Source organism: Carcharhinus amblyrhynchos, chromosome 35 (genome assembly GCF_965287045.1).
Source record: "Carcharhinus amblyrhynchos chromosome 35, sCarAmb.v2.hapA, whole genome shotgun sequence".
In the NCBI taxonomy this organism is placed as follows: domain Eukaryota; kingdom Metazoa; phylum Chordata; class Chondrichthyes; order Carcharhiniformes; family Carcharhinidae; genus Carcharhinus; species Carcharhinus amblyrhynchos.
The window spans coordinates 12,284,144-12,307,893 of NC_137358.1; the positions used below are offsets into that span (position 1 = coordinate 12,284,144).

General features: G+C 42.7%; 1 protein-coding gene across 3 annotated transcripts in view; it reads right to left on the minus strand.

Annotated features, from left to right (window-relative positions):
- Positions 1 to 23,750, minus strand: part of LOC145361544 (SUMO-conjugating enzyme UBC9) — a 53,320-nt gene that overhangs the window by 26,801 nt on the left and 2,769 nt on the right. Inside the window, exons 2-4 of one of the 3 annotated variants that reach the window (XM_080217369.1) lie at positions 8,571 to 8,625; positions 3,905 to 3,950; positions 2,476 to 2,561 (exon numbers count right to left, since the gene is read on the minus strand). In XM_080217369.1, coding sequence (XP_080073495.1) covers positions 2,476 to 2,541 — 66 coding nt within the window. In that variant the 5' untranslated portion in view covers positions 2,542 to 2,561; positions 3,905 to 3,950; positions 8,571 to 8,625. Of the gene's footprint in view, positions 1 to 2,475; positions 2,562 to 3,904; positions 3,951 to 8,564; positions 8,626 to 23,750 lie in introns of all 3 variants that reach the window. The other 2 variants (XM_080217370.1, XM_080217368.1) reach the window with 2 other exon arrangements.

Genomic DNA, 23,750 nt, shown 5'->3' on the forward strand with positions numbered 1-23,750 from the left:
ACTCTAACGAGTACAAGTCTAGTTTATTCAGCCTCTCCTCATAGTTCAACCCCCTCAACTCCGGCATCAGCCTAGTAAACCTCCTCTGCACTCCCTCCAAGGCCAAAATATCCTTGCGTAAGTGCGGCGACCAAAACTGCACACACTACTCCAGCTGCGGCCTCATCAGTGCCCTATACAGCTGCAGCAAGGCCTCCCTACTTTTATATTCAATCCCCCTCGCTACGAAGGCCAGCATCCCATTCGCCTTCCTGACCACCTGCTGCACCTGCAAGCTGGGTTTTTGCGACTCATGCACAAGGACCCCGAGGTCCCTCTGCACCGTTGCATGCTGCAGTTTTTCGCCACGTAAGTAATAGTCCTTCCTACCATTATTCCTACCAAAGTGGACAACCTCACATTTGCCAACATTAAATTCCATTTGCCAGTTCCTGGCCCATTCGCCCAGCCTATCTAGATCCTTCTGCAGACTCTCCACACCCTCCGCACAATTTGCCGTTCCACCAATCTTGGTGTCATCAGCAAATTTTGACACCATACACTCGGTTCCCTCCTCCAGATCATCTATATAAATGGTGAATAGCTGAGGCCCCAGCACTGACCCCTGGGGCAGTCCACTAGTCACCAACCACCAATGCGAATATCACCCATTGACCCCCACTCTCTGCCTCCTATTTGACAGCCAATCCTCTATCCATGCTAACACCCTACCCCCAACTCCATGCCCCCTGACCTTCTGCAATAACCTCTTGTGAGGCACCTTGTCAAACGCCTTCTGAAAATCAAGAAACACCACATCCACCGGCTCTCCTCTATCCACCGCCCTAGACACATCCTCATAGAACTTCAATAAATTTGTCAGACACGACTTCCCCTTAACGAAACCGTGCTGCGTCTGCTCTACCAAACAATTCTCCTCAAGATGCCTCGCTATTTTCTCCTTGATCACGGATTCTAACATTTTTCTTACAACAGACATTAAACTAACCGGCCTATAATTCCCCGCCTTTTGCCTGCCACCCTTCTTAAACAACGGCGTAACATTAGCCATTTTCCCAATCTTCCGGCACTTCCCCGGAATCCAGCGACGTTTGGAAAATAATCACCAAGGCATCCACTATCACCTCTGCCATTTCCTTCAGAATCCTTGGATGCATTCCATCCGGTCCTGGGGACTTGTCCACAATCAGTCCCTCCAGTCTGTCGAGCACCGCCTCTCTAGTAACAATAATGTCATTCAGGCCCTCCACTCCTACCATCTTTCCATCGCTAACACCCTGCAAATTATTCACGTCCTCCTCCGTGAAGACAGAAACAAAAATGTTATTCAGGGCCTCAGCCATTTCCCCATCCCCTACCACTAAGTCCCCCTTCTCATCTTCTAAGGGTCCAATGTTCACCCTAGCCAGCCTCTTCCTTTTTATGTATTTATAAAAACTCTTGCTATCCTTTTTTATATTAAGCGCTAGCCCAGCTTCATAATTTATCCTACCCTTCTTTATCAATTTCTTTGTCATTCTTTGTTGACATTTAAACCTCTCCCAATCCTCTTCTCGCCCACTACTCTTAGCTACTCTAAACGCAGTAAGAAGTAAACACAGTAAGAAGTCTCACATCGCCAGGTTAGAGTCCAACCAGTTTATTTGATAGTAATCTCACAAGCTTTCAGAAACGGTGTTCCTTCATCAGGTGTGTGGAACATTACTATTACAATTACTATCAAATAAACTGGTTGGACTCAAACCTGGTGTTGTGAGACTTCTTATTATTCTCTCTCTGCAGATGCTGTCGGACCTGCTGAGTTCCACCAGCATTTTGTATTTCAGATTCCAGCAACCACAGTATTTTGCTCTCATAAAAATCCTCATCCCTAGGATATTCTCCATTTTTAGCTGAGAAGGGCAGCAGGAAAATGACCACTTTGATCTTGTACTGGTAGCACAGCAGTTTTCCTGAAGCAAAAAAAAATCAGCCAAAGCAAGCAGCAATACCAATTTAAATTTGGAACGAGAGACAGAAAAGAGAAGTACACTTAGCTGAGATAGCAAACCACTTGGATTACTGATTCAACTGTGCTGCAATCATCAGGCACGCAAGCTTTTATGAAGCAATGGCCTCTAAGTGCTGTATTCTGCTAGAGTTGAACTGCACCCTTCAAAAGGGAATTAATAAATACAAAGAAAAATATTGCAGGGATTCAGGACAAGATCAAGAATTTGATGGGTCAAACAGCCACCTCCTGTGCTGTATACTAATTCATGGTTCTAAGTGTCAAATAGATTTGCACTTTCCATTACAACCTGTACTCTGCAGTCAATCCTCGAACGATTCAAGCAAACATTGGTAAAACTTGCACAATAATTCAGAAGTCAAGTCCGGTAACCAAAGCTTGCAATCCTCTAAAGGATTATTCCACTTTGTGATATAAATATTCCTGAAGCAGTGGCCGACATTGCTACCAAAAAGTATACTTACGAAAGGATGATCCTTTCTCCAGGCTTTCCTTTCTTGCGCAAGTCGACTCAAAGCAATTCCGGACATAGTTCTACTTCAACAGTCCCCTGCAGAATAAAAAAGCAATTAGCCATAGCTTTCATGAATCCATCCACCCAGAGCACAGGGGCAGTGTCTCAGGTCAATGGATGAATCACTTCGGACGGAGATGAGGAGAAATTTCTGCACTTTTGGTTGGGAATATTTGGAATGTTCTACCCCAGTGCGTTGCTGATGCTCTGTCACTGGTATATTTAAGTCAGAGATTTTTGGTCTCAGGGAAGCGAGGGACATGCGAAAAGGGTGGCAAAGTAGACATGAGGCAGGAGGTCAGCCATGATTGTACTGAATGGTGGAGCAGGCTCAACAGGCTGTCTATTCCTTATAGACTTTATTGCCCAGAATTTTAACCCTTTCCTGTGCTCTCAGTAAAGTACAAATGACAGGTAGTTGAATGTTTTTTTTTTAAACAAAATACCTGTCCTGAAGGAGCTCTTTGGGGAATAACAAAACAATTGCCTGTTTCTTCTTCCAAGCTTGCACTGTGCCTTTGTACAGGAGAACAACAGCTACAGGTCAGTCACTGATATCAATAACATGCGTCGGAGCAACTAAGGCAACGAGTTAAAAGCAAAATATACAAAAGCACAACGTTAAAAAAAAATGCATGAGTAAAAGGTGACCTTTCCCATTGTATACACAAATCACCAACCCATTCCCCCAAGGGACAAATCTTTAATATAAAATCACGAGTGGCAAAAATGAAAGAGTGAACGATGAGCTAAAACATCATGAGATGAGAATGGAGAACTCCAGATTCAGATCTGATATTTGGAGTGAGAAGCGGCTCTGTAAATCCCTCCAAAAGAGTAGGCCATTCAGCCTTTCGAGCCTGCTCCATTCATTCATTCTGATCATGGCTGATCATCAAATTCAATATCCTGATCCCATTTTCCCTCCATATCCCTTGATCCCTTTAGCCACCAACAGCTATATCTAATTTCTTCTTGAAATTACACATTTTGGCCTAACTGCTTTCTGCCATAGTGATTTCCATAGATTCACCATTCTGAGTGAAGAAATTTCTCCTCACTGCAGTCCAATCCTCAAATTATGACCCCACCATCAGAAACATCTTTTTTTAATCTACCTTGTCATAGAAGCTGAACATTAAAGAGGGGGCATGTCTGAATTCCAACAAGCATAATGGTGAAATATCAAGCAGCCTCATGTCACAATAGCAAAGTCAATGTCAACTCAAGCCACTGTCCACAGTAGGAACAATGCAAAAGTCACCTCAGTTTTCAAAATACAAACAGGTATTCCACTAAAACTAAATAAATAAACAAACCAAACGTTAAAATTTAAAATCATGATCCACCACTTGCTCTTTGTGATAGTATGAAATTACCTTTTATTTAAAGATCCACTGATCTGGCTGGAAATATTCAGTAGGTCTGGCAGCATGTGTGGAGAGAGAAATAGAGCTAAACATTTCAATTTGATGACCATTCAACATCACTGACCTGAAAGCACCAACGTCATTTCTGTCTGCACAGAGTTTACTAAAGCTCAGTTTTCCCAGTGTTTTCAGTTTTAAGTTTCAGATTACAGCATCTGCAGCATTTTGCTTTCGTCTGAAATTTCCATACATGCAAATTCCACACCCTCTGTCCCTTTCTACTTTCTATCCAACAACGTGATCACACATGCACCCTCCCCAGAAAGGGCAATGCCTCACGCTCTCCACTCCATTGTGGACTGTTGGTTTTGCCTTGTGTTTATCCACTCAAAAAAAAACCTTGTATTGCTACTTTCTTCCTGTTTTATAGCACCCAACTTTTAAGGACCGTGTTTCCAGATGTATCACAGCTTGGTGCGGCTCCTGCTTTGACCAAGATCGCAAGAAAGTACGAAAGGTCACGAATATAGCCCGGTCCATCATGCAAACCAACCTCCCATCCAGTGACTCCGTCTACACTTCCCACTGCTTCGGAAAAGCAGCCAGCATAATCAAGGACCCATGCACTTCGAACATACTCTCTCCTACTTTCTTCTATCAGGAAGAGGGTAGAAAAGTCTGAGGTCACATACCAGCCAACTCAAGAACAGCATTTTCCCTGCTGCCACCAGACTTTTAAATGGATCTATCTTATATTGAGATGACTGTTCGCTACACCCTGGCTGTGACTGTAACACTACATTTTGCACCCTCTCTCCTATGTAGTCTATGAACTATAGTTTTTATAGTTTGTCCGTATAGCATGCAAAAAAAAACTTTTCACTGCACACGTGGCAATAATAAATCAAATTTTTTTTAAAAAATCAAATCTATGGTAGCTGTACTGATTTAAGGTGAAATTGGCAAGCAGCTGTCAAAGCAGGTCTATGTTTGAAATCTGAATGGCCCACCCTGACCAAGATCTATAATTGCCCACTGTTTATAATTCCAGAGGCATTTTATGATTGAATGGCAATACAATCTTGAACAAAAACTTAACAGGATAAATTTACAGACTCGATGCACAAAGGATGAAACACCACTCAGCATTGGAACTTGGCCAAGTTTTGTTACAAGTCTAAACCCAACGTGGTGTCCAAACATGAGGTTTTAATTCGAAAGGTCATCTTCGTAGCCCTGCATCAAGCATTAGACCGTAAAACATAAGAGCAGAAGTAGGCCATTCGGCTCAGAATCTGCTCCACCATTCAATGAGATGATGACTGATCCTAAGTGATAATCCTCAGCTCCACCTTCCTGCCTTATCCCCTTAAGGATTAAAAATCTGTCCATCTCAACTGTGAGCCGTACTTAATGGCTCAGCCTCTACAGCACTCAGTGGCAAGTATTCCACAGATTCACTAGAGAATGCCTCTGAGTGCCTCTCACCTGATGAAGCAGAGCTCTGAAAGCTTGTGCTATCAAATAAACCTGTTGGACTTTAACGTGGTGTTGCGAGAATACTTACGATGCCTATCTCAGTCCAATGCCAGCAACTCCACATATCTTTTAGTTTAGCAAGACTTCCCTTCTTCAGAGTATAAAAAGCAACAGCCAACATTCCATTTACATATTGAACTTGCAAGCTAGCTTTCTGTGATGTACAGAGATCCCAAAATCCCTTTGTGCTGCAGATTTTCTGCATTTAAATGCTCAACTCCTTTATTCTTCTTACCAAAGCACGTATCTCAATTTCATACGTTACATCAGCTATGTTTTTGCCCACTCACTTAACCTATCTATATCCCTCCGTATACTGCCATCCTCACCACATGCCTTCTCACCTATTTGTGTCTTCCATAAACCTGGCAATCGTACATTCACTTCCCTCCAAGTCATTTGACAATAACTTTGGCCCCAGCACTGGTCCCTGTGGCATGTCACAAGTTACACGTTGCCATCCTAAAAATGTTCCTTTTATCCCAACTTTATATCTTCTATCAGTCAGCCAATCCATGTCAGGTGAGAAAATATTAAAAATAATAAGTTTTATTTCAAGGATAAATAAATGAAACAAACTTAATCCCCAGAAAGGGGCAATTGGAACCATAAAAACTGCCAAATGATCCACAATTGTACTGTGATCTGGTAGCCAATTCAAATTAACCCAAGCTGAAAGGATGGGCAGTTAACCATGTACACAAGTGCATCAGTCCAACTGCCAGGAACTGTACAACTCAATCCTCAGAGGAGTGACCAGGTTCCCACCTGCAGCTGAAATCTAGCTGTGCAGTGAACTTGTGGGAGAAAGCTACTTTACCTGTTCTGCCTCCACCCAAGCTCCGCTTTATCCCACGGCCACTGTAAAGCGCAAGGAATTGAAACAAGTCGCTATATATGTAAGCAGCAGTGAAAGTTCCACGTTTTGTCGCTCACGAATCAAACTAAGGTGAGAACTTCCACCAACACAAAATGATTACAGAATCGCAAAACTGGTGATGATCCACCAGGTTTTCAGAAAAGTCTCAAAACAGGCTTCCAAACCCTCTTTTTTGAATGGGACGGAGAGGCTCTTCCCGCTCAGAAAGGACAGCAGGACTAGGGGGCACAGCCTCAAGATAAGGGGGGGGGGGGGGGGGTTTAGAACGGAGTTGAGGAGGAACTTCTTCAAAGGGTGGTGAATCTCTGGAATTCTCTGCCCGTTGAAGTGGTGGAGGCTACCTCGCTAAATATTTTTAAGACGCGGGTTGATGGGTTTTTGATAAGCGAGGGGATTAAGGGTTATGGGGAGAGGGCGGGAATGTGGAACTGAGACACGACAGATCAGCCATGATCTTATTGAATGGCGGGGCAGAATCGAAGGGCTGGATGGCCTACTCCTGCTCCTATTTCTTATGTTATGTTCTTAAATTGAACTAATTTGCAGGTACACCTAAAACAACGGGGACCAATATGACAGCAGTAGCTTAGACATAGGATCTCACACCCAATTTGTATAGTTGCACCCCTCAAAAAAACAGCTGAAATGCATATCAATTTCCAGCCCAGCATGCTCAAATATTTTTTGCTGAAGATGTCAGGATGTTGGATTGAGCTTACCAATGTATATTGAGTAAACACCCCAATTTAGTAGAAAATTGAGGGGTAGGGATTCAAGAGGATAGATATAAAGGAATTTTTTCTTCTTACGGGGAGGTATGGCACAAAGTTCAAAGAAGAAACCCTACAGGGCAAAAACAGGCCATTTGGCCTATCAAGTCTGCACCGACCACAATCCCACCCAGGCCCTATCCCCATATCCCTACATATTTACCTGCTAATCCCTCCCACCTATGCATCACAGGACACTAAGGGGCAATTTTCGTATGGCCAATCAACCTAACCCGCACATCTTTGGATTGTGGGAGGAAACCAGAGCACTGGAGGAAACCCATGCAGACAAGAGGAGAATGTGCAAACTCCACACAAACAGTGACCCAAGCCGGGAATTGAACCCACGTCCCTACAGCTGTGAAGCAGCAGTGCTAACCACTGTGCTGCCCTGTCACATGTTACAGGTTGGAGTACTATGTACAGTTTTGGTTTCCTTATTTGAAAAAGGATATACTATCACTGGAGAGGGTACAGAGGAAATTCATTAGATTGATTCCAGAGTTGAGAGGGTTGGCTTATGAGGACAGACTGAGTAGACTGAGGCTATATTCATTGGGAAGATAGAAGTAGGGAAGTTGTTTCCACTAGAGGGTAAAACTAGTATTAGGGGCATGGCCTCAAAACAAGGGCGATTTAGGACTGAGTTGAGTTGAGGAGGAGCTTCTTCACACAAAGGGTTGTGAATCTGTGGAATTCTCTGCCCAGTGAAACAATTGAGGCTACTTCATTGAATGTTTTTAAGATAGCTATATTTTGAACAGCAAAGGAATTAATGGTTATGGTGAGTGGGCGGGCAAGTAGAGCTAAGTCCATGAAAAGATCAGCCACAATCTCATTGAATGGCGGAGCAGGCTCGAGGGGCCAGATGGTCTACTCCTGCTCCTAGTTCTTATGTTCCAGAGTGTGGAATCAAGAAGCAATTCTTCACAAAAAAAAAGGAAACTGGAACTCTCCCAAAAGAGTACGGATGTTGGATCAACTGAATTGTTGAAAAGTTCATTTTACAGAATGCTGGGCAAGTCAGCACTTATTGCCCATTGCTAATTACTCTCGAGGTGGTGAGCTGCCTTCTTGAACCCCTGTGGTATAGGCACACCCACTGTGCTGTTAAATTGTATTTTTGTTGGGTGTCACCAGGGGATGTGCAAAAGTGGGTAAGTAGAGATAATACAGGTTAACCATGATCTGACTCAACAGGAGCTGAATGCCTTTCAGTCCCAAGTCATAGAGCCAGTGGACCTCAAATAGAGCAAACAGAGAACAGAGATCTTTTACAGTGTTCATGTATCAGTGGGCTCTGACAGCGACTTAAGAGTAAAAGAAAACTCACTCATTTATTGCAAGACAAAACTGCAAGCGATAGAAATACGCAGCAAGTCAATCAGGAAAGATTAATATTATGGATAGAGCTGCATGATCAATCTGAAATGTTCACTCAAATACAATTAATTAATAAATAAAATGAGAGAAATGTTACCTGTACCTTCAAGTTGGACGTGGGAACTTTAGTGTTTTCTTGTCACCACTCGTTCTCAGTCCTGTGCACGGAAGATCAAAAGAAAAGCAAAAACTGGAATGTGAAGGCTGGACATTGTTTAAAGACGATAGACTATTCTCCCACAGAAAAGTTACATTTCAAGTACAGATGCCCAATCTTACCCTCAAAACCCAGGGCAATGCCTCAAAGTGAGGAGTATGGTTAGAATTTGATCATTGTCACATGTATTAGTATACAGTGAAAGTATTGTTTCTTGCACCCTGTACGAAGCATACTATTCATCGAAAAGGAAAGGAGTGCAAAATGTAGTGTCACAGTCATAGCTAGGGTGTAGAGAAAGATCAACTTATGTGAGGTAGGTCCATTCAAAAGGTTGATGCGCAGCAGGGAAGAAGCTGTTCTCGAATTGGTTGGTACATGTCCTCAGTCTTTTTCCCGACAGAAGGTCGGAGAGAGAATGTCCGGGGTGCATGGAGTCCTTAATTATGCTGGCTATTTTGCCGAGGCAGTGGGAAGTATAGATAGTGTCAATGAATGGGAAGCTGGTTTGAGTGATGGACTGGGCTTCGTTCATGACCCTTTGTAGTTTCTTGTGGTCTTGGGCAGAGCAGGAGCTGTACCAAGTTGTGATACAACCAGAAAGAATGCTTTCTATCGGGCATCTGTTAAAGTTGGAGAGAATCAGAAAAGACATGTCAAATTTCCTACGTCTTCTGAGAAAGTAAAGGCATTGGTGGACTTTGCTAACTATAGCGTCGGCATGGAGGGACCAGGACAGGTCATTCATGATCTGGACACCTAAAAACCTAAAGTTAAAGTTATCGGCCATTTCTACTTCGCCCCCATTGATGTAGACAGGGACATGTCCTCCATCACACTTCCTGAAGGTGACGACAATCTCCTTCGTTTTGTTGACAATGAGGGAGAAATTATTGTTGTCGCATCAGTTCACCAGATTCTCTATCTCATGCCTGTACGCCGTCTCATTATTGTTTGAGAGCCAACCTACTTTGGTGGTGTCATCAGCAAACTTGAAAATCGAGTTGGAGGGGAACTTAGCCACACAGTCACAAATGTGTAAGAAGTATACTAAGGGGCTGAGGATGCAGCCTTGTGGGCACTGGTCTTGAGGATGATTGGGTGTTGTTGCCCATCCTTACTGACAGTAGTCTATGGGTTAGGTGTTCAGGATCCAGTCACCGATGGAGAAGTCAAGCCCCAGAGTTTGGAGATGAATTTCATAGAAATAATGATGTCAAAGGCTGAGCTGCAGTCAATAAATCACAGTCAGACATAGGTGTCTTTGTTATCTAAGTGTTCCAGGAAGTTTCCAAAAGAAATGTCCTTACATGGAAGATTGCAAGATCATAGGATATTTTGCCACAGGAAGTGGTTTCAGGCACAGCTCACTCAATTTTAAGGGAACAGAAGACCTATAGGGTTAATATCTTGATGTTAAACTGCAGGAGTCCTTTCCCCATGAACTACTGATAATTGCCAAACCAATAAAATGTAAATAGTTACCTACGCAGCTCTGAACTCTCAGGATAGTCTATCATTACACCATTTCTTCCCAGACCCACCATTCAAGATGGCTGTGGAGTAAATCACTTATTCAGCTTTCCCTTAAGCACGTAGCTAACATTCTTTAATCAAGACTCAGATGTCCAAGAATTATTTTGCAAAGCAGCTCAGCAAAAAGCAATCAGAAGCATCTAGACAAAGGTGGTTAGAGTACAAATGCAAGTGGGGAACAAAAACCACAATTTTTGGTTCAAACTCCAAACTATAATGGTTCCTGGTTTATTTTAACTTTTAAGGCTGTGTGGAAATAAAGGTATGAACTACTTCTATTTTATATGAACTACTTCTATTTTCCTACTAACAATTTGATAGGTAAAGTCCCAGAGCTCAAGAAGGTACTTAGTTCAATTCCTTGCATGCCTCAGAGTTAGTGACCTCAGTCAGACATATACCACAAGTTAGTTTCAATGCTCCAAAGTGAGGGGGAAGAAAGGCATGCAGCAACTATTTTGCTTCCAAGCTATTTTGTTAGTGACCTCTTCCAGGGAGAGTACAGGAGATGTCAGAGATGATAGGTTCAGTCCCAGCTGTGCAACCATCCTCATGTTACCAAAGGGCTGTTACCCCAATGAGCCAATGCCTTCAAGAGGAGGAGGCAGTTCAAGATTTAAAGCACAAATTGCATTCAAGGCACCCACAAAACTCAATTTATTGCATCTCATCCTATGAAAGGGCAACACAGTGGCACAGTGTTTAACACTGCTGCCTCAGCGCCAGGGACCCGGGATCAATCCGGCCTCGGTTCACTGTCTGTGTGGAGTTTACACATTCTCCCCACGTCTGCGCGAGTTTCCTCTGACTGCTCCAGTTTCCTCCCACAGTCCAAAGATATGTGGGTTAGGTGGATTGACCATGCATTATTATCAGGATAAAGTGGGGATATGAGAATAGGGCCTGGGTGGTATCGTGGTTGGTGCAAACTCAATGGTCCAAATAGTCTCCTTCTGCACTGCAGGGATTCTATGAGAATCATAAATGAACATTAGAGACTGTGCTGTTTCAACCTTTGTTTAATTAAACATTAAAGGCACTTTTCTCATTTCTTTAAATAAGGCAATTCTGAAGATTTCCAATCCAGAGGCGGAGAAACAAAGACAAAAATGTTGCTTGTGCCCCAATGTGTGCCTGTATCCATGAAAAGTAATATTTTTCCAATTGTCCCCAGTTCTTCAGACAATTACAAAACATTGCCTGTATATTCCAATGCTGGCTCCTAGCACCCAGGATAATATTCCATTCAACCAAATAAGAATTCTATTGCAAATTAAACTCAGCTAATCCAAATGGCAAGTGTATTGTTTGTTTTTATTTCAAACACTTACAACGTTCTTTCTCGGAGACTGAAATACAACCGAGCTAACACTCCAGTGCGGTACTCTGAAGGAAATGCTTCACTGTCAGAGGTGTTTTATTTCAGATGAACCTTCAGCCAAGATCCCCTCAGGTGGGACATAAAAATTCCCTGGCATCGAAGTGTAGCTGGGGAGGCTACACCCATCTCGCTTCCCCACAAGTGTTTTAGCCAATATTTCCTTCTCTATATTGACACCACAATTAACTTAATTGGCCATTTATCCGGTGTTATTGTGTGCAAAAAGTTGGGTGCCACTTCTTACAAGAACAGAAGGCCATTCAGACGATTAAGCCTGCTCTGCATTAAACTACTCCTGCTTTTTGTTTCTATGTTAAAACTTTTAAAGTTTATTTGTGTCACAAGTTGGCTTACATTAACATTGCAATGAAGTTACTGTGAAAATCCCCTAGTCACCACACTCCAGTACCTGCTCGGGCACATTGAGGGAGAATTTAGCATGGCCAATGCACCTAACCAGCACGTCTTTTCGAGTAGGCCATTCAGCCCTTCGAGCCTGGTCCGTCATTCATTTTGATCATGGCTGATTGAATTCAATATCCTGATCCCCAAGAGCTGTATCCAATTTATTCTTGAAACACACAACGTTTTAGCCTCAACTACTTTGTGGTCGTGAATTCTGCACATTCACCACTCTCTGGGGTGAAGAAATTTCTCCTCAGCTCAGTTCTAAAAATTTTACCTCAAACTGACCCCTAGTTCTCAACTCCATGTCATAGCTCAGAGCTGGTCAGTGCTGAAATTGCAATTTACCCATGTTTGATCCATAATTGCTCAGAAAACGACCTAACAATCTGAACAGAGTAAGCAACACAGCCTTTTCATGTGTGCAAGGAAACATGAGTAAAAACGTGTAAACTACTGCTTTTTGAGATCAGATAGTGAAAAAAACTGTTTAAAAATCACTGAAGAAAAACTTTTTAAAATTGACTTCATTCACAAGTCAGTACTTGAGTTATTCTTTTCACAACAGGTCACAAACATCTGGGGACAGGCGCAATAGAACCAGTAAGGTAGTCTCCTGACTTTTTGTTTTAAAAACATTTTGGGATCTTGGGGAATTTTTCACCTCTTTCACATTACATGGTGGCTGTGAACAGTGTCAGTCAGCATTTGGTCATAAATTTCCAGGCACCACGTGTGGGAGACTCAAACTGACATTCTTTTTTAGGCCAACAATTCAGTTTTCTAATTCCAATTTTAAGTTTTAATTACAGTTTGCAACCCCTTCCAATATTTAACACAACAAGAGACTGCAGCACGTGTACTGGTAATTAATATATGGATGACTGTCAATATGTTTAAGCCTTCAGAACAGTGCTTTACTATAAACTGAGCAGACTTCAGCAATCTCAGAAATTTATAGAGGGGAAGACACATCTGTAGGTCATTTATGCTTTCAAGCATGCTCCAGCATTCAACGAGATCATGGCTTAACTCCAAATACCCACCTTTGCCCCATATAGAAACTAAAAGCAGGAGGTTAGATGGGCTTTACATTTTTTGCACTGACCTGTGAAACCATCGAGGGCTGAAGGGCCTACGCTGCGCTGTAATGTTCTACGTGGGCTATTCAGCCCTTCGAATCTGCTCCGCCACTTTTTGATCATGGCTGATCATCGAATTCAATATCCTGTTCCCCTCTTGCTCCCATACCCCTTGATCCCTTTAGCCCCAAAGGCTACATCTAATTTCTTCTTGACATCACACATTTTGGCCACAACTACTTTCTGTGGGAGTGAATTCCACACATTCACCACCCTCTGGGTGAAGGAATTTCTCCTCACCTCAGTACTAAAAGGTTTATCCCTTATCCTCAAATTATGACACCTAATTCTGCCCCCCCGCCCTGCCCCAGGAATATTCTTTCTGAATCTACCCTGTCTAACCCTGCTAGCATTTTAAGTTTCTACAAGATCCCCCCCTCACTCTTCTAAACTCTAATGAAGATGATCCTAACTAACTTAATCCCTCCTTGTATGACAGAACTGCCATTTCAGGCATCAGCCTGGTAAACCTTCGCTATACTTCCTCTATAGCAAGGACATCCTTCCTTAGATAAGGATACCAAAACTACGCACACCAACGCCTTATACAATTGCAGCAAACATCCCTATCCTCTATGCAGGTCAACATACCATCTGCCTTTACTACCCATACCTGCACGCTTACTTTCAGTGACTGATGCACAAGGACTCCAAAGTCTCCTGAATACTGTTGGATGACAAATACAGATTGGCTGATTTTAAATTAACAAGTGGCCTAGCATTGTCATTGGAAGAAATTTTCAAATGTCTACCATCCTTTGTTTGCAAATGTTTCCTAATTTCACCCCCGAAAAGGTATGGCTAATTTTCAGAAATTGGAACATTTACTAAATGGTGAGAAACTTGGGACTGTATGGAGCAAAGATATTGAGTACAAAGAACAAATGTCACCTTTCATGACCTCCTCTCAGGACATCCCAAAGCACCTCACAGACAATCAAGTACTTTTGAGTTGAAGTCACTATTGTAATGGAAACAAAAGAGCCTTTTTGTGCACAGGAGGGTCCCAAAGGCAGCAATATGATAATAGCTTCATAATCTGAATAATATTGGTTGAGAAATAATCATTGGCACTAGGGATAAAATTCCTTATCTTTGTAGAATAGGGTTTTCAATTTTGGATATGGCATCTCAAGAAGGATGTATTGGTCTTGGAATAGGTGCTGTGCAGATTCATCAGAACGGTATTGGAACTTAAAAGGGTTAAACTACAAGCATTAAAGTAAATTTTATTTATTAGTCACAAGTAGGCTTACATTAACAGAGCAATGAAGACACTGAAAATCCCTTATCGCCACACTGCAGCACCTGTTCGGATATGCAGAGAATATTGGAGCACCTGGAGGAAACCCATGCAGACATGGGGAGAATGTGAAACTCCACACAGATAGTGACCCAAGCCAGGAATCAAACCCATGTTCCTGGAGCTGTCAAGCAGTAGTGCTAACCACTGTGTCACTGTGCCATCCTGGAGTGATCCAATCAAGGTGGTAAATACGTTAAGATTTGATTAGAAAAAGAGAAAGTTATTTCAGCTGGCATGGGAAGAAAGAAAAGGGACATAAGCTTCAAATTAAAGCTAAGCCATTAAGGAGGACTCTTTCATATTCAGGGCAATAGTACTTTGGAACTGTAGCCAAAAGGCTAAGAGAATGTTGCAGCAGTTGGATTTTAAGATTGAGATAGGTAAGATTTTATTTTTTTTTAGGCAGCAGCAGCAACATACATGGAGCAAAACTAGGAAGTCAAAATGAAGGAGATAGCCATGATCTAACTGAATGGCAGGGCAGGCCTGAGGGTCTAAACCTCGTATAGGTGACTCACCAGGTGATTCCTGAACAAAGTCACATGAGCATCTCAGTGGGCAGCGATCTGAAGCAGCTGATGTTATGAGATAAACAGAAAATGTTGGAAAATCTCAGCTGGTCTGACAGCATCTCTTGAGAGGGTACAGCCATCATCGTGTCAGGGTGATCCTTCATCAGAACGCATTCTGATGCGAAACATTGGTTCTATTGTCTCTCCACAGATGCTGTCAGACCTGCTGAGATTTTCTAACATTTTCTGCTTCAGATTCCAGTAGCCACAGAAGTTTGCTTTTATATGAGGGATCCTTGCAATGGAGTGTATACTGGTCAGAAACTTAACTCATGGTCAAATAAAACACAGATTGCAATTTTTGCTTCGCCTAAAGCAATGATAGGGTAACAAATACAAATCAGCAGCATGGATACAGCTCATTCAAGACCAGTTTAGCAAGTAAGCAGTCTGACAGTACAATGGCAGCAGAAGCGTTGAGGGGTAGAGTTAGAGTTAATGCGTACATTTGGAAGCTGAACTTGTGTTTTTTGATTTATATTATCAAACTATCATTAGAGTTCAAATTTCAATTTGCCTCTCTCACTCTTCTAAACTCCAATGAATACAATTCTAACTGACTCAATATCTCCTCATATGACAGGCCTACCATCACAGGCATCAGTCTGGTAAACCTTCACTGTACTCCCTCTATAGCAAGAACATCCTTCCTCAGATTAGAGCACCAAACCTGCACACAATACTCCAGATGTGGCCTCACCAATGCCTTATACAACTGCAGCAAAACATCCCTACCCTCAAATCCTCACTATGAAGGCTGCCATACAAACTTGAGAAGTGCAGCAAACATTAAGGATGATAGCAACTGACTGCAACAGGACATCAGGTGTCAGAATGGCCAGATAGAGCAAGATGAATGCATTTTGCTGGAAGAAGTGAGAAGCAATACAAATTTAATGGCACTGTCCTAAAGGGCACACAAGAACAGAGGGACCTTGCTAACAGCTCTACTGGGATCTGTGTGTTTGAGCTGTATGGTGTATGGGATTCAAGGCCTTATCATTAGATTCTACAGTGCAGAAGGAGGCCATTTGACCCATCAAGTCTGCACTGACCACAATCCAACCCCAGGCCCTATCCCCATGCATTTACCCTAGCTAACCCCTCAGATACTAACGTAGCAACGTAGCATGGAAAATCCATCTAATCCATGCAGCTTTGGACTGTGGGAGGAAACCGAAAGAAACCCATGCAGACACAGGGAGAACTTGCAAACTCCACACAGACAGTGACCCAAGCCAGGGATTGAACCCGGGTCCCTGGAGTCATGAGGCAGCAGTACTAACCACTGTGCCACCATAGACGTGGAGGACAAAAGAAGGGAAGTAGCTTTGAATCTCTATAAAGCTCTGGTGATATCACAATTAGACTATTGAATCCAGTTCTGGTCACCACACTTTTACGAAGGATATGAGGTACTCAAGAAGATGCCAAAAACATTTGCCAAATTGTCCAGGAATGAGAGGTTTTAGCAGCAAGGTCAGCTTAGAGAAGTAGGATTTTTTTTCTCCAAGAAGAACAAGAAAGGAGGGTTTTCTTTTAAAGAGGTGTAGAGGATAACGGATTTGGATAGGATAGACAAAAGCTCTTCCCGTTAGATGCAAGTATTATGTCTAGGGGTTACAAATTTAAGGTGTTGGACAAGAAATGCAGGAAGGATATGAGAATTTTTTTTTAAACAACACAGCAAGTGGTAATGATCAGGAAGTTATTGGCTACAAGGGTGATGTAAGCAGAGACAAAAACTTATTTCAAAAGGAAATTGGGCAGGCACTTGAAGAATTACAGGGATTCAGGAATTGGACTTACTGGAATGTGCCAGAGAGCCAGCCATGGACTGTATGGGTTGAATGGCCCTTCACACCATAATGATTAATGGCTGCAGAAGAGGAGGAAGGGGAAGGTGCAATAGACAGATCTTTGAAAGACAAGGGAAACAGTACAGGATGGGAAGAAAAGCCATGGCTGGAACAAAGCAAGGGAAATCCTATTGAGTTGAACATAATTAAGTGAACATAGTGCCCACAGTAAACTGGTAAACTTTAAATTGCAAAAAACTCCAGGAGAATGATCAATGCATTTTACAAAATATTACACAAGTCCTATAAACTGAAGCTTTGCTCATGATTTGAGACTAATCTTTCACTTCCCCAAGTTGACGTGAAACATGTTTCTTCCTAGTTTGAGCTGTGATGTTTTTATTGGACCCACTTTCACAGAATTCACCACACACCATGTTGAGTTGCATTTTCACAGGAAATTCAAATTGCTATTCAGTGTACCTACCCCACTGAGCATCATTAGTCTACTCCATCATGGTACCACAGGCATAGGGGACTAAATGGCCTTCATGACTGGTAAACATAGCACCAGACCTGGCGTGCACGACCCAATTACATACTGCTTTTAGCTAACTCAACTTAGTTGAAAGTAGCATCTTGAGTAAATTAGTGCCTCTACCAGTGCACATTTCAAAATCTGCTGAACTAATCCCCAGGGGCAGTGTTAGTTTTAAGGTTCACTGAATTGGTCACATCAAATTAAAAACTCATATTAGCTATCCCCACCCTAAAGAGCTTCAGAAAAATCCTTCCACCCATCCTGCTCCCAGTTCCCTGCCAATAGCACTAGTTTTTTTTCCCATTGCTACAGAAAAGTGACTGCCCTCTCCTCACTGTTTCCCTCTAATGGGCTGACCAATAAATAGGTGGGAAAAAAAAATCATAGTAGCGGCATGCACATTAATCTTCATCAATACTCAGCATCAGGGTGGCGGATTCTATCCAGCCAGAAAACTTGGACACTATTCAATTTGCAGCTTTATCTACTCAGAAGTTATTTTTACATAAAAGCAAAGCTTCTCAAATCCAAGACACAACCAATTATTTTCTTGCTAACCAAGGCCATGTTTATTTCCAGCTTTGACCAAGCTTTCAAATGAGGTCCCTCAAATCCAAAGATGGTATCGCATGTCTTTTTCAATCATCTTTCTCATCTTGGCTCCAGGGTACTGCATTCGACGGCAATAAAGAACACAGACCATGTCCCTCAAAGTTCCTGATTTCTTTCAAACTAACTTGGGGTTGTGAGGGGAAGGAAATAAAATGCAACTGTAAGTTGTCTATAAACAGAGTTACATAGCAGTATTGAAAGCAGCACTGCTCTCAGCTGATCAATAGTGCAACACAGGCAAGGAAAAGAGGGTGTAAAGTTAAAACATTTAACCTCAGCTGAAAGTCAATTCTTCTACCTTCAATTTTAATTTATGGTACATATTCCCTTCAATTAAATAAAAATTAATGAGTGAACATGAAATGATTTTAGGGTACCAATCCATAGCCATCAGCAGCTAGTCTACTTGAAGGCCTGGATAAGCATCCTTAGGCTGAGTGTGAGAGTTAGTCTACTTGAAGGCCTGGATAAGCATCATTAGGCTGAGTGTGAGAGTGAGAGAGTGAGAGAGTGAGAGAGTGAGAGAGTGAGAGAGTGAGAGAGTGAGAGAGTGAGAGAGTGAGAGAGTGAGAGAGTGAGAGAGTGTGAGAGTGTGAGAGTGTGAGAGTGTGAGAGTGTGAGAGTGAGAGAGTGTGAGAGTGAGAGAGTGAGAGAGAGAGTGAGAGAGTGAGAGAGTGAGAGAGTGAGAGAGAGAGTGAGAGAGAGAGTGAGAGAGTGAGAGAGAGAGTGAGAGAGAGAGTGAGAGAGTGAGAGAGAGAGGGAGAGAGGGAGAGAGAGAGGGAGAGAGAGAGGGAGAGAGAGAGGGAGAGAGAGAGGGAGAGAGAGAGGGAGAGAGTGTGAGTGTGAGAGTGAGAGGATAGCCAAGTGTATTAATCATTAGACTATTAATCCAGAAACTCAGCTAATGATCACGGACCTGGGTTCAAATACTGCCATGGTCAATAAAAAATCATCTGAAATTAATTTACTGATGACCATGAAACCATTGTCAGAAAAACCCATCTGGTTCACTAATGTCTTTTAGGGAAGGAAATCTGCCATCCTTACCTGAACTGGCCTACATGTAACTCCAAAGCCACACCAATGTGGTCAACTCAACTGCCCTCAGGCAACTAGGGACGGGCAGCCAGCCCGCGATGCCCATGTTCCATGAATGAATTTTTAAAACTTCAATATCACTTCAGCAGATCAGTTTAAAAAGTTTATTTAGTGTCACAAATCAGCTTACATTAACACTGCAATGAAGTTACTGTGAAAATCCCCTAGTCACCACACTCCAGTGCCCGTTCAGGTATACTGAGGGAGAATTAAGCATGGCCAACGCACCTAACCAGCACATCTTTCAGGCTGTGGGAGGAAACCAGAGCACCCAGAGGAAACACATGCAGACTCCATACAAACAGTGATCCAACCCAGGAATCGAACCTGGCTTCCCAGCACTGTGAGGCAGCAGTGCTAACCACTGCGCTACCAATTACCTAAAGAAAAATAGTGCTCAGTGGAGAACAATTATTAAATTTCCGCTCCCTAGCCAGTATACTGTGAACCCGCATCTGCAATCAGCTTGTGGAGCCCAAGATTGAGCCTGGGAACCTTCTGCTCCACACTGCTCAGTGAAAACATCAACTTACAGTGTCGTGATGGGAGTTCTTAAAAAGTCCATTTAAATTTCTCCTGCCCCGTTATGTTTTTGCTGCTTCACAATCACCTTGAAGCTTCCATAACTAAAGATCTAGTGTCAATTTTGGAAACTGTTGAATGAAACATTCCTACAGGCGGAGCAACTGACTACATCTAAAATGTTGCCGAACTCAGGTTTCCAGACTCAAGTCCTCAGGCAAGCAAATTCTGCCTGGATCAAGCCAGAATCATACAGCAACTCTCGAACCTTGGTCTACAAGAACATTTTCTGCACTGTTTTTCTTTAGGTAATTGGCACTGTCTTTCATGTGGAGCTGAGCCCAACATGGTCCACGAGGTTCACAGAACTATTTGCATTGCCATTATTCATGTACTAGTTTGTTTTGAGAGAGCTTTCAGCATTATTTGCCACAATGGTAGGTAAAAGTCATCTGAATTTCTGGTGTCAGTTAATCTCAGGCAGGTAGCCTCAGGACTCAACAGAAGAGAAGAAAACAAATCACTTAGGATCCAATAATCTCTGCTAGTCTGCTGCACATGTGCTTAATTGAAGACAGATATGCTGGTACCTACAGCTGAATAGCCTGCCAACACTCACTAGTCTCAAAGTGCAGCACCTGGCCAAAAAGCTCTGCAGACAGATAGCTTACGCACAGTCAACATTGGGCCCAAGTGAGAAAAATTGGGATCAACTTAGACACTTCATGTTAAATGCTTGGATGTGATTGCGAGATTCATTTTAAAAATCAAGGTCCTAATCATATGAGAATTATCTGGAAGAGAACACCTCTCATTTACTTACAAACTAAATATATTCCTTTGAGGTTACTACATATAGGTCAATGCAAGAAACGCTGTGAACATAATGGGGTTGGCCAATCATTTCCCATCCTCAGAGATGGGAGTACTCAGTCTGATTGCTAGCTTAAAAGCTAAAACATTCACTCCTAAATGAGAATAAAGGGTGAAACTGATAATGCTAGATAATAAATTTTAAAGAGTATTTCACAACTTTGCTGATGCAACAAAGTCAGTAAGAAGTCTCATAACACCAGGTTCAAGTCCAACAAGTTTATTTGGTAGCAGAAGCCACTAGCTTTTGGAGTGCTGTTCTTTTGTCAGGTAAGCGGACAGGACTTACCTGATGAAGGAGTAGTGCTCCAAAAGCTAGTGACTTGATACCAAATAAACCTGTTGGACTTTACCCTGGTGTTGAGAGACTTCTTACTGTGTTTACCCCAGTCCAACGCAGGCATGTCCACATCATGGCAACAAAGTCACACAGACCAAAGTTCCAGGCTTAATTCCTCATCTATCTGGTTGACGTTAACTGGAAAAGGAGTTAAGGCACAACAATTTAACAAATGACTGGAGCTGCAGATGCCTCCAGCCAAGCTGCTCCAGTCCAGTTAGACTAATTACATCTACCAAAATGGAAAAACTGTTCAGGTGTGTCATATCTACAAAAAGCCCAATGCAATCCCAATTACCAAACAATGCAAAGGAAGGCACCAGTGCTAAACAGTACCTACTCACCAATGGGTGTTCCCAAACAGGGGTCTGCAAATCCCCCCAGGAGTCTGAAGAGTCTCCAAGGGGTCTGCAAAGCTGGAGGCCACCAGGTAACCAGCAAACATTGATTTGAACAGGCAAGTTTAAAAAAAAATTAAAGAAATCAAATAGGCCAGGACAAGGCCTCTTGGAGCACCAGATGCTGGTAGGCTGACTAATTGGGTTCTGAGCCTCAGCATTTTGGAAAACCCTGCGCTAAATGCTCAATTTGCATTCTACCAAGACCACTTGATTCCAAAGCTGCGCTCGAAGCCTTTGTCCAAACATAGGTAGCTGAATTCCAGAAGTGAAAGAATGACTACATCATGGCAGCACGCAAGTGACCGTGGTATTAAGGGGCCCCAGCAAAACTGCAGTCTGTGCCCACATCAGCAAGATCCCAGATAACATTCAGGCTTTGGCTGTTGAATGGTAAACAACATTCATAACCACACAAATGCCAACAGTGACCACCCCTAATAATTAACAGAATCTAACCCACCTTTGATATTCAACATTAACAAATCTCCCACTACTCTTGGGATCATTGTTGACCAGAAACTGAACTGAATCAGCCATATAAACATTAACTACAAAGCAGATCAGTAGCTAGGATTATGTGACAAGTGACTCATCTTGACTCCACAAAGCCTGTCCACCACCTACTAGGTGCAAGTCAAAAGTGCAATGGAAAACCATTCGTACAGGCTCCAGAGGTTGAATGGGCTATTCCCAATTCATATGCCTGGATGCATATAGCACAAACACAAGAAACAGAATACCATCTCAAAGCAGACCATTTCATTGACACTCCATTTACTGCCTTAAACATTCACGCTCTCCACTACTGAAAGTGTGACAGCATTGTGTAGCATCTACAAGATGCACTGCAGTAATTCCATATCTAATGAATATCAAAGGGACGAGGATGAAGATCAGGCCCAGTTGACCTTTCCTCCATAGTCTAAGAGCCTGTTAAAATCACCATCCCGAGTAACTACTTTGAAAATCTTAAGTACCATGGTGGCAGGGAGAGAAGTAGGACAAAAGTCTGGCCTTCCCAACTTTCAAGAGGTTTGCCAGAAATGGCCAGAGTTTTAATTGCCATCTGTCTGGAACACATATAGGCATCGGGAGAGAACAGGTTCAATCTTCATCCTGAAAGGATATGGACATTATGATCCTTGTAGGGGCCAGTGACATGAAAGCACCAACTTTCCAACAACCCCAACAGAAGAAACCAATGGACAAGGTTTCACTTTAAGACTTTTAGTATAAGAAACCAAAGAATTAACAGGAAAATTCTACTCAGTAGAAAAAACAAACTACATTCTAAGTAGTTAATGCAAGGATAAATCTTATGGATTTATCCTTGTATTAGCTACATCAGACAGGCTCTTGGCATGTATTTGGCACTATGTGGAGTCCCCATGTTTCTCAGAACCAATTTCCTCCAGTGGAGTCTGACCACACTTCATCATACAAACTCTGATCCTCAAATCACTTCCGAAAACCACTTTACTCCATCCAAGTTCCATGGATCAAATTATCATCTCTTTCACTCCGGTCATAGTAACACTGATGGTTTAGCTATCCTAGAAGCATCTTCACTCAACAACACCCTGGCATGTAGTCCAGCTCCTCAATGTGCCTGAATGGTTCCCACAGCATTTTTTTGGTTTCAAACTTTTCAGCTGGCTCCCACACCAAGAATCTGCATCCATTCTTCTTCCACTGAAAACATTCCGAATCGCACTAATACCGACAAGTTGAAAGCACATCTCCTAACTTGGTTATTCTTCCCAAGTAGCTTCTGCTTCATTAGCAACCAAGGCACAGGTTTGTTTCTCCAGGGCAGCACAGTGGCAAAGTGGTTAGCACTGCTGCCTCACAGTGCCAGGGACACAGGTCACTGTCTGTGTAGAGTTTGCACATTCTCCCCATATCTGTGTGCGTTTCCTCCGTGTGCTCCAGTTTCCTCCCACAGTCCAAAGATGTACAGGTTAAGTAAATTGGCCATACGAACTGACCCAAGTATCAGGGGATTAGCAGGGTTATAGGGATAGGGCCTCGGTGGGATTGTAGTCAGTGCAGACTTGATGAGCCAAATGGCCTCCTTCTGCACTGTCAGGATCCTATGATCTAAGCCTGATGTTACAGCCGAGAAATCCAATTAACAAACTTGCCCCACCGCCGCCCCCCCCAAATGAAAACAGGACATTTCTATTTCAGCTTCTGATGGAGATAGTCTCGAAAAATATAGGCATGTTGAAAATGTTTTACATGCATTTATGAAGATAGACAAGTCTATGAGAGAGCAAGTAATAAGTAGGATTTATTGGGGTGCAATGAAGAAAGTGGGAGGATGCTAGCATGGAGTGTAAATATAAGCAGAGCACTGTTGGATCAAATCCCAGCCTGAGTCAGTGTGCGTGGAATTTGCATGTTCTCCCCATGTCTGCGTGGGTTTCCTCCAGGTGCTCCAGTTTCTTCCCACAGTCCAAAGATGTGTGGGTTAGGTGGATTGGCCATGCTAAATTACCCCTTAGTGTTAGGGGGACTAGCTAGGGTAAATGTATGGGGTTACACGGATAGAGTCTGGGTGGGATTGTGGTCAGTGCAGGCTCAATGGGCCAAATG